At 39.8% G+C, this 12,147-nt stretch overlaps 1 protein-coding gene across 2 annotated transcripts in view; it reads right to left on the minus strand.

Annotated features, from left to right (window-relative positions):
* Positions 1–12,147, minus strand: part of LOC104093754 (dicer-like protein 4) — a 55,549-nt gene that overhangs the window by 4,423 nt on the left and 38,979 nt on the right. For both annotated transcript variants that reach the window (XM_070188006.1, XM_070188007.1), the window contains 5 exons: positions 11,674–12,132; positions 11,285–11,557; positions 3,781–4,107; positions 972–1,281; positions 787–901 (listed from right to left, as the gene is read on the minus strand). In XM_070188006.1, coding sequence (XP_070044107.1) covers positions 787–901; positions 972–1,281; positions 3,781–4,107; positions 11,285–11,557; positions 11,674–12,132 — 1,484 coding nt within the window. The remainder of the gene's footprint in view (positions 1–786; positions 902–971; positions 1,282–3,780; positions 4,108–11,284; positions 11,558–11,673; positions 12,133–12,147) is intronic.

Below are 12,147 nucleotides of genomic sequence, written 5' to 3' on the forward strand. Positions count from 1 at the left end.
TCCGAACCTTGAAGGATTTATGAAGTTTGTAAAAAATATCATGTAACTTGTATGGACAAAAAATAGTATGTATTATGTAACTTGTATTTTGGCACATCTTGATTGGTTCCTTTTTCTTCTCAATGGTGTTATTAGCACCTTGTTGTGCTCATTAGCACCATGTTGTGCTCATTCCATAGGGGGAGGAAGACTAAGAAAGATATTGCCATATTTTTTATTGCTATAATAAAATTACAAGGCATTGCTTTGAATATCTTTTTACAATATTTTTGTCTAAAAATTTGAATTAAAAAATTAGGTCACAATTCTATAATAAATTTACAAGGCATTACCTTAGATATTTTTTTAACATCTTTTTGTCTCTAATTTTTATTTAACTTTTTTTAAAAAAATTGCTGCTTAGCCGTTGGACCCATTTAGCCCGTTGGGACCACGACCCCAGCCCGTTTAGCCCGGGACCATGAGCTCGTGAGCTCGGTCCCAGGCCGGTTCCTACAAAAAGCACGTTTAGCTCGGGACCGTTTAGCCTGTTTATTTAAGACCCGGGACCGGCCCACTTGTCACCCCTAATGTCAAATGTTATTTTCCAGTACAACTTGTCATTTTACAATTTTGGGCCATTTCATGAAACTCGATATTTTACAATGCTGAATAATTACTTTGAGATGAGTAATTAGTTAATGCATTTTGTTCATTACGGTTTAGTTTACGTTTTCATGATTGCAGGAATCTGCTCAAAATTCTGGAATGAAAATAAAAGCTACTTTTTACTAGTTCACTACATACTCTTTCAAGTGGCTTGGCCCTGTCTCCTTGCAACATTCAAATCTAGGAGGTTTCCAGCAGTTGGCAGCACAAACTTCATGCAAAATTGACTTTGCCGATCCATTTATTGCACCACCTGAATTATTTTGGAGTAAGAGAATGACAACATGGATAAATAAGCAGATAGAGATCCTTGTTATTGATACCTGTAGCTTTTGAATCTGAATTAGAACCATTAGGCACGATGGTCTGCTCAGAATTGCATTGTACAGCTGCCTCTGGGGCCAACTTTCTCGCAGGCTTTAACTTGAAATTGCAATTTCTTGCAAGTTCTTCACTAATAGGGAATACTATCAAGTCACGATCACTTTCAGAGGCTTCGTTCTTCTCCACGTCATTGCACCTAGCAGTAAGAACACAGGGTGTTTCATCATATCCTATCAGTTTAGCTTCCATCTTTTTAGCTGTTTTTACCACTTGCTCCAGCGATTTAGACTTGCGCCTATAGCCTTGAGCCTGCACATTGGAAGACATTACTGAACTGCAAAATAGCTATATAAGAGAAGTCCGATAAGGGAGGTACTAAGATTGGAATACTAAAATGGAAATCAAACTGCAGAAACAATGATAAAATCAGATAAGAAGAGCTGACATCTATAGTAACGACGCCTGATCAGCATGCAACTGCTGAGAGAAGCAAAGAACAAAAGTAGCATAAGTGTTGTCACTGTCTCACTGACCAGAGAGACATTTGAAGAAGAGAAGTAAAAATAGAAGGCAAAAGGAACATCGAAGCATACTTGATATTATGTAAACCAGTCAATAAATTATTTGCCAAAACTAGGTAATTTATCAACTAAAGTGAGAAACTTGCGAAGTTCTGCGAGAAATGTTATAGGTTTTAGTGATAAATCATTATCTTTCCTTATGCATAGAGATGCATTTCTCTACTCTGAATGCTCATAAGGCAATGTAAACTGATCCATGAAACTTGTCCCCATTTCCCATTACGACCTTGAACATTGTGAGGGTCCTAGTACCCCCCTAAAAAACTTTCAAGTGGAATTAATGCCCCCTTTCTCAGTCACCTGGCATAGAAAGTGTTCATCATTCTCTCTTTAAGAGTGTGAGGGACCAAAAAGAAGTTTTATAATTTGTTTTTGCAAGATAATTTTTTGTTAAATGCATGGCGAAGGTACATAGTTGCTCCTGAACTATGAGAAATGGTTTCCTTTTATAAGAAGTTGGGGTTGAAACTACCCCTGTTGTTACCAAAATGGTCTACACTTGCCCTTTTCTACTAATGGAAAATGATTAGCACCACAAATCGCCACGTGTTGAAGCTTAAAATTAAACCACAATAATTGATTTGAATTAAAGGACATGAATGATCCATTTCACATAGTTTAGGGGTAAAATGACAAAAAGTTTTTAAAATGAAATTGACACGTGGAAGCAAGAATTGCATGCTAAGCACTTCCTTTCCTTAAAACAGGGGTTGGCCAACAAAGGGGTACTAATACCACTTAGAAGTTGTTCAGGGAGTAATACGACCCCTGCAAAGTTTAAGGTTGTAAGGGGAAATTTGGGACAAGTTTGAGGGGTCCTTATGTATTATCCAAAATTATATACATCAGCTTATGCCTTGTTTTATTCGGCGGGGGGGGGGTTGTATTTCTGAAGCACAAATTAAGGGGTGCTAAGAAGTTCTTCCCCAAGGAGTTGAACAATTTTTATTACTTTTGAAGGTCTAGAAACGAAAATGGAGCAAGAAAGTTGGCTCCCTGAACTAATGGATAAAGCTATAGTCACTAAGTGCTTGAACAGCCTCTTTTGAGCTCTGTATCTGATGACTACCTACTGTCATAATCCTTTAGGCAAGACTCATCACTAGTACAGAGCGTGAATGCAATGAGAACATTCTCTGCAACTTGATCCACTACAAAGACCAAATATAACTTTGTAACACCACGGTGGTATCACATAAATGAAGAAAGCTGTGAGAGCAAGCAGTTCAGTGATCTCAATCATGCTCCTCCAGCAAAACTGCTGAAGAGATTATCAACATAAAGCAGCAACCTGATGTTGGGGTGAGTAAAGACTTGAATGATGGAATCAACAAGAAAGTCTGTGCTACAAGAACAGTGATGTCACGAGAAGAAATCAATTTGAGCAATAAGCCACCAAAATCGATGTTTTCGTACTATTTTATTGTATGAGGAGAAAGTTCGTTCATAACGAAGAAGAGCACAACAGCAGGATTACAATATTTTGGAGCTAAAAATAATTATTAAAGTTACAGAGATCTCAAAATTCTTTTAGGATTAGTCAACAGAACACCATGGGAGAGGCCTGCAACCATGCACCAAATTATTGCAAAAAAAACCACTCTTTCTCATACATGGCATTTGAAAGAAGGTGATCATGACATGGTCTAGGTTTGCACCCAAATTCAGCATAGTACAGCCACCAAAGCCCCTCACTGTAGGACCTTAGCATTCTAGCTAGTTGCTACAACCAATACCCAAATACCCTAAGGTTAAAATCTCACTAACAATCCACGCAGCATCAAAGGTTTTCCTGAGCAAGCCAAGTGATTCAAGTCATCAGTGACTTGGCGAGTACTTGGTATGAAAGGAAAATGTTTTCCACGGAAAATTTTTCCTGAAAAATAAGTGGTTTTCTTACTTATTTTCTGGTATTTCGTTAGTAAGCAAAAAATATTATCTCAAGAGCATTTATAACCTAGACAGACATTATGGGGGTGGTTTTTTTTTTGGGTGGTGGTGGTGGTTGGGGGGTGGGATGGGTCATGCGGTTAGGGTGTGTGGGGGGTTTGGGCGGGGGGGGGGGGGTTGGAGCGGAGTTTTTGGGGGAGTGGTGGTTTTGGGAGGGGGTTGGGGTGGGCAAGGGACGGGGTGGAGTGGGGGGAGACATTCATTTTGATCATGTAACATACAGGAAAAGAGCTCCAACAAGAAGAAATAACAGCACAGGAACTAGTAAGATGCATACCGTCAAGCTTGAAAGTACTTGCTGGGCAGCCATTCTTTTGGCAGCTTTTTTATTGATATTGGGAGCAGAAGCCGCTTCAGAAACATTCTTCCCACTCACATTGGCCTCAACTAGATATTTGCTATCTTTTTTTGAAACCAGGAACTTTAGATGCCAGCCATGAAACTGGCAAAGTTCATGGAGTTCTCTTTTTGGATTAAGCTGCAACCTGGTAAAGCTCATGACGGGCTTTAAGAAGGAGAGCATTATATGCCAAGCACGGTTCAAGTCAAACCCTGTGTCAAGCAGGATTGCACCCATACAAGACTCCACCAGGTCGCCAAGGGCCTGAACCAACCAGTAAACATGAGAGCACAATGAGGATTCATCTTTCAAAGGTTCAGCAAAAGAAATGATTGAACAATTTTCTTTACTGCTCAGGGGAGAGGGGAGAAGCAATCAACCCCGGTATTACTTGATATATACAAATGCTTCAGCAAAAGAAATGATTGAACAATTTTCCTTACTGCTCAGGAGAGAAGCAATCAACCCCAGTATTATTTGATATATACAAATGCTTCCATGTATACCATCAGAACCCAATTTACTTGACTAACATTCCTTTTCAGTAGCCCTAATCTCTTTGCTTTTTTACTGGACAACAAACTCTCTTTTAAACAAGGAGGTGCAATGATGCAAGAGACAACTTAAGAAAGAACATGAAAACATCTGCTTTTAGTAAGTTTGTGGCCCAACCTTTCAAGGATGCTTATGGTATAGGTTCAAATCTTATTTTAGGTTACGTTACCTGCTAACCATGTCTATTACCCTATCAATATCTTTATCTTGATAGGGTTAAATTTTTTAACCTAGGATTTGCAGTTCATCGATTTATAATAAATAGCACATTATTTAGTTAACGTCACCTGAATAATTCAATGATTCTCATTTTCTTTGGAGCCCTACCCATCCAAGAAGCTAAAATGCAGAAGTTCCCATATTGTTTAGTAGGAATGCGGGTAAACATCTTGCATGTAGTACATAGAATTTCATAATGTTCTACAAATAGAGGCAAGAACAACTCCATATTGTTCTGTACGTAGCCCATGGAACAACTCCATATTCTTTTATATTAATGGTTGGAAAATGCCTATGGCTTTGGCGAATCTTCTGTGGCTTCTCGGTGCTTTATGCATTACATTATCAGGACTCTTCATTTGTCCAGATGCACACCTGTCAATTGGGCACGGCATGGGCATTGTACCTCGTAAGAATCCTTCCATGTAAGGTTAAGGTATATCTAAAATTGCATGCACCTGAGTTAGATAAAAACATATATCTGATGCTCATGTTCAAGTACCTGACTCTGATTGCTTCTTCTTCTATTTCTCACTATTCTTTTACTCCAATAGACTCGCAATACCAAGGTATTCTTCATCTTTCTTCTTAATGCTTTAGCAAAGATACTGTCATGAACTATTAACAGGACCAGAGCATCCCTGAATTACAATGCTAGAGCCCAAAGCCTCCACTGCTTTACCCATTAATGAACTATTAACATCCACCTTTTCTCCTCACTATTTCAGCTCTAAATATACTGCTGCAAGGTTAGGCAATAAAGCTCCTTTCTCACTTACCTAGGAAAAGAAAAAAAGACTATGCTCAATTCTAAACTGGTTGCAGTCGACTGTATGAATCCTTTATATATCATTCCGCTCTAGTTGGGTGCATTCATTCAAATACTCAATAATTTATCTTTTATTACAACTTACAGATTCTCTAAAACTAGAGGTTCACTAAACCTTACCCTACACGGGTGTACAAATTTTTACACAAACTAAAAGACACTGGCAAACATTGGAGTCAAATTAGGTATACCAACACAACTAAGATTTATTTCCAACTAGTTGGTCTTGCATATATCAAAAGCTACTACACCTAATTTATGTTTTTTTCTAGAATGGACTTTAGGACTTTCCCTACTCTAGCACAGGATCTTTATTGCTGGTAAGCCTCGATAAAACGCTAATTGTTCAGTCGAGGCTTACCAGCAATAACAATCCTGTGGGAATGCAGCCTCAACCTGCTGGAAAAGCATTTAACTGGAGTCGTCTATTCCTGATCCAACAAAGGAAAGAAGCCTTGATCCCAATACTAGCTGTGGATTGGAATGTTATTTTATCCAACTGACTCTAATCATGATTATTACTCTAAACAACTGGATTGGATTTTCCAACTCTCTTTATAAATAGACTGCTTTCAATTTCACTTGCCCTAGAACCTCTTTTTATTGATATTGATCTAGAATCAGCTTATCCTAGTTTCTTTATTATTCAACACCATAAGCTATTGTCACGACTTGAACACATGACCTTCATAAAAGAAATGAAATAATAAATTTGTTTTCCAGGCAAGATTTGGTGATTTGGGACATTCCAGGTAAAAAGGTAGTGCATGTCAGAATATAGTCCATTTAGTAATGTCAGACTATTTTAGCTTAGCTAGGTTCGTCTTTTGAGACTTCTTTCAGTTACATCGCTATTCTGGCAAGGCCAATGTCAGAAAGCTGGAGCAGGAATAGAGTTTAGGACCTAAACTGGAAAACAATCAACTCCTGTGTGCAACAATATCAAACAATTTCGCGAGAAATAAGAGAAAAGGAGAATGACAGAGACATACGCCTTACACCTGAAACCTTTCACATCACTTTACAAAGTACATTCTTACCCTTATTTGTGGAGACAATGTCGTTTTGCCTAATACACAATCTGCTCCTCTAGCAATAATATCAAATGATTTGAAGACTCAAATGTCTTATACCTGGATTCTTTTATAGGAAAACTTACAATGACAATTCTTACTGTTAGTTTACAGATATGTATAGTGTAATCTTGTCCCACATTGGAAGAGGAGTAATATCTCCTTGTAGTGTATCGCTATAAATAGGGACCTCTTGTATTGTATTTTTTTTTTATAACCGTGGTGTCCGGGCCAGCTTGCGTGCACCTCGACTAATTCCACGGGATACCTGCCACCTCCCACTAGCAACAGGTACCAGGTAACTCTATCCACCAAGGCTTGGATAGATGGGAAGAAATCACCTAGTATTTGCTTCCGCTGGGATTTGAACCTGAGACCTCATGGTTCTCACCCACTTCATTGACCACTAGGCCACACCTTTGGGTTTGTATTGTATTTATCATCCAATATCAATAACATATTTTCTCCCGTGCCTTCTCACATGGTATCAGAGCATTAGTGAGAAAAGATCGCTGTGCGTCATTCCAACGTTAACCGGGAAGAAAGAACTTAGTCATCGTGCAATTTTTCCGGTGACCTAAGGCTTGTCTAAGTGAAAGTCACTTTCTGTCGGTGTTGTGCTAAAACCAACATCACCACGAGGTAGATCACCCTCCGACGACCAACCCCTGAAATTTTATCCGGCAAAAAAGGCGCCACGCTCCTCCACGCGCCGGCAACAACAACTTTTCCGGCGAGGGTTCCGGCCACTTTCCGGCCATTTTTTTGCGAAGCTTCTTCAGGACAGTGTGCTCTCCTCAAAATTCCGAGCTTACCCATCTAATTCAAATCAAATTCCGATCACTTTTATATTTTTCCGGCGTGAACAGTGACCTTTCCGGCCATTTTTTGAAAACATTTCTTCAGGACAGCTTGCTCGCAAAGGAATTCCGAGTCTATCCATCATGGTTTCGACAAATTCCGACAACTTTGGAATTTTCTGGCGAGCTACAGTGTTTCCGGCAAAGAACATTGTTCTGTTTTCCTGCTGTAAACAGTGTTTTTCAAGCTATTTCTTCAGTTTTCTAACAGGAGTTACTTATTTCTACTATTTCAAGTTAATCCTACTACTACAAATTGTAGCGACATGGGAACCGATGCTTTGAATAGTCGGATGGTTTCTTTAGCAGAGTATATTGAGTTCCTTCAGTATAAAGCATGTAAGCAGACATCTTCTGAGATAGCTTCTGTTGTTCAAATAGGTAATAACGTGACTTGTTTCTCCCAATCTTCATCCGCTGAGTCTTGGGTCATTGATTCAGGTGCATCAGACATATTTCTGGTAACAAATCTCTTTTCACTACTATTTGGTATTCTCAATCTCTTCCAAAAGTCACAATGGCCAATGGGTCTCAAACCATGGCAACTGCAATAGGTCAAGCAAGCCCACTTCCTTCCTTACCTTTAGATTCAGTCCTTTATGTTCCCAATAGTCCTTTTAATCTCATAGCTGTTAGTCGCTTAGCCAAATCACTTAAATGCGCTGTTTTATTTCTTGATGACCATGTTTTTATACAGGAACGTAGTATAGGGCGGATCATTGGTACCGGGCGTGAATCAAACGGACTTTATTACCTTATCCTTGCTAAATCACATGGACTCACATCTTGTTTTCCTTCTACAACTTGTTCTGTTACTGATTCACCAGATTTATTACATAAACGGTTGGGACATCCCATTTTGTCAAAACTTCAGAAAATGGTATCTGGTTTATCTCACTTGTCAGCTCTAGAGTGTGAGTCGTGTCAGCTCGGTAAGCATATCCGCTCCCATTTCCCTCGGCGTCTTGATAATCGAGCAGAGTCACCTTTTACTTTAGTCCATTCAGATGTTTGGGGTCCTAGTCGGGTCAGTTCCACCTTGGGATTCCGCTACTTTGTCAGTTTCATTGATGATTATTCCAGGTGCACTTGGATATTTTTGATAAAAAATCGATCTGAGCTGTTTTCTATTTTCCAGACCTTCCACGCTAAAATTCAAAATCAATTTGGGGTTTCTATTCGCGCATTTCGTAGTGATAATGCCCGAGAGTATTTGTCTTTCCAATTTCAGCAGTTTATGAAATCTCATGGGATTATTCATCAAACATCTTGTCCGTACTCATCTCAACAAAATGGGGTAGCTGAAAGAAAGAATAGACATCTTATTGAAACTGCTCATACCTTACTCATACAATCTCATGCTCCATTGCGTTTTTGGGGGATGCACTTCTTACATCTTGCTATCTTATTAATCGTATGTCATCTTCAGCTATCCAGAACCAAGTTCCATTCTCTGTCATATTTCCCCACTTACCTTTGTTCTCTCTTCCACCCCGTATCTTTGGAAGCACTTGTTTTGTCCATAACCTTACTCCAGGAACAGATAAGTTAGCTCCTCGTGCTCTTAAGTGCGTATTTCTGGGTTTCTCGAGAACACAAAAGGGGTATCGATGCTACTCTCATGACCTCCAACGGTACCTTATGTCCGTTGATGTTACCTTCTTTGAAACCCAATCATACTTCACAGGTTCAGGTCATCACTTAGATATTTCTGAGGTACTACCAGTTTCATCTTTTGGAGATTCAGTCACTCCAGCTCTACCACCTACAGCTCCAGTTGTAGCTCCACCACCTATAGCTCCAGTTCCTCCACATAATCCAGTTCAACCTTCTGCAGCTTCACCACTCTTGACTTATCATCGTCGTCTACTTCCAGCATCAGGCCCAGATGATTCACGCCCCGCATAAGATTCTGCACCTACTGCAGACTTGTCTCCTCTTAGTCAACCAATTGCACTCCGCAAAGGTGTACGATCCACACTTAATCCTAATTCCCACTATGTCGGTTTAAGTTATCATCGTCTGTCGTCACCTCATTATGCTTTTATATCTTCTTTGTCCACTGTTTCTATCCCTAAGTCTACAGGTGAGGCACTATCTCATCCAGGATGGCGACATGCTATGATTGACGAGATGTCTGCTTTACATGCGAGTGACACTTGGGAGCTTGTTCCTCTTCCTGCAAGTAAGTCTACTGTTGGTTGTCGTTGGGTTTATGCAGTCAAAGTCGGTCCGGATGGCCAGGTTGATCGGCTTAAGGCTCGTCTTGTTGCAAAAGGATATACTCAGATTTTTGGGCTTGATTATAGTGATACTTTCTCTCCCGTGGCTAAAGTAGCATCTGTTCGTCTCTTTTTGTCCATGGCTGTTGTACGTCATTGGTCTCTTTATCAGTTAGACATTAAGAATGCTTTTCTCCACGGTGATCTTGAGGAATAAGTTTATATGGAGCAACCACCTGGTTTTATTGCTCAGGGGGAGTTTAATGGTTGTGTGTGCAGATTGCGCAGGTCACTATATGGTTTGAAACAGTCCCCTCGAGCTTGGTTTGGTAAGTTCAGCACAATTATTCAGGAGTTCGGCATGGCTCATAGTGAGGCTGATCACTCTGTGTTTTATCGGCATTCCGTTTCTAATCTGTGTATTTATCTAGTGGTTTATGTTGATGATATTGTTATTACTGATAATGATCAGGATGGTATTACTAATCTGAAGCAACATCTTTTTCAGCACTTCCAGACTAAGGATCTGGGCACATTGAAGTATGTTCTAGGTATTGAGGTTGCTCAGTCTAGCTCAAGTATTGTTATTTCACAGCGGAAGTATGCCTTAGACATTCTTGAGGAGACTGGAATGATGGGTTGCAGACCTATTGACTCTCCTATGGATCCGAATGCTAAGCTTCTGCCTGGACATGGGGAGCTTCTTAGAGACTCTACGAGATATAGGAGGTTGGTTGGCAAATTGAATTACCTCACAGTGACTAGACTTGACATTTCTTTTCCGGTGAGTGTTGTAAGTCAGTTTATGGATTTTCCCTGTGATAGTCACTGGGATGCAGTTATTCGCATTTTTCGGTATATAAAGTCAGCTCCAGGCAAAGGATTACTATTCGAGGATCGAGGCCACGAGCAGATTGTTGGGTACACAGATGCTGATTGGGCAGGATCACCTTTTGATAGACGTTCTACGTCTGGATATTGTGTTCTAGTAGGAGGTAATTTGGTCTCGTGGAAGAGCAAGAAACAGAATGTAGTTGCTCGATCTAGCGCCGAAGCCGAATATCGGGCCATGGCTATGGCGACGTGTGAGTTAGTTTGGGTCAAGCAGTTGCTCAAGGAGTTAAAGTTCGGAGAAATCAACAAGATGGAACTAGTGTGTGATAACCAAGCTGCTCTTCATATTGCGTCAAATCCGGTGTTCCATGAGAGGACTAAACACATTGAGATCGACTGTCACTTTGTCAGAGAAGAAATACTTTCAGGAGATATTGTTACAAAGTTTGTAAAGTCGAATGATCAACTAGCAGATATTTTCACTAAGTCTCTTTCTGGTTCTCGTATTAGTTACATGTGTAACAAGCTCGGTACATATGATGTGTATGCACCGGCTTGAGGGGGAGTGTTAGTTTACAGATATGTATAGTTTAGTCTTGTCCCACATTGGAAGAGGAGTAATATCTCCTTGTAGTGTATAACTATAAATAGGGACCTCTTGTATTGTATTTATCATCCAATATCAATAACATATTTTCTCCCGTGCCTTCTCACACTTACATTTATTTGATGAAGGGCAAATACTCCATACTATAATAAGTGTAAACACAAACTATTATAAACTCTGTATAAGAAACTTCATGAATCCATCAATATTGAAGATTTCATCAACTCGTAAATAATGAATACCTTTGGACAAGATGGCTCTTCAGCCAGCCTTTTCATAGAATCTGGTCTTCCAATGAAATTGACATATCTAGTAATTGACTCACGGAGGTCACTAGAATCACAGAGTATACGGCTGTGGAAGCTTTGATGTACTGCAACAACTGCGAAGGTGTTGTTGTTTACAGAAACTGATCTCAGATCAGTCAACTGCCCAGGCTTCAGATCTGGGTACACAGAGTATAGATAGGATGTGATCAAATAATCGAGGACAGCATCTCCGAGAAACTCCAGTCTCTGCTAAAGGAATCAAATGTTCAAAGAAAGAAGTTGCTGCAAAGTACTAAAAATCGCCTACGCAACAACCAGAAAGTTACAGAAAAGTAGGCTATTGAAAAAGAGAAATTCCATACCTGATAGCAACCTCCTCCGTGGTTGTTATATGATGGATGGATGAAGGCCTGAATGAGCAAACCCTTATGGACGAATGGATAACCTAATAAATTTTCAATGGCAGGAATATCTATTTCATCAGCAAGTGGCATAAAGACTTTGCTTGCAGCGCAAATACTCTTTACTTGTGATTCTTCGAAATCTGTATAGATACCAATACATTTAAGAAATGCAATTGCTGCTTTGAAGCCACTGTCAACTACAAAAGCGCCAACAAGGGCTTCAACTATATCAGCAATTGTTTTCTTACGCAACCACTGATGACATTTGCTACACCTAACTTCAGTCTTTGCACCATCGGTTACACTACCACATTGACCGTGTATGCTTTTTTCTGTTTGTTTGTTACAGATTACAGGGCACGGACGGCCTACTACATAAAAGTGGTTGGGATCAAATGATTGATCACGAATAAATGCCTGGCACAAAGAAAA

This window comes from Nicotiana tomentosiformis, chromosome 11 (assembly GCF_000390325.3).
Source record: "Nicotiana tomentosiformis chromosome 11, ASM39032v3, whole genome shotgun sequence".
In the NCBI taxonomy this organism is placed as follows: Eukaryota; Viridiplantae; Streptophyta; class Magnoliopsida; order Solanales; family Solanaceae; genus Nicotiana; species Nicotiana tomentosiformis.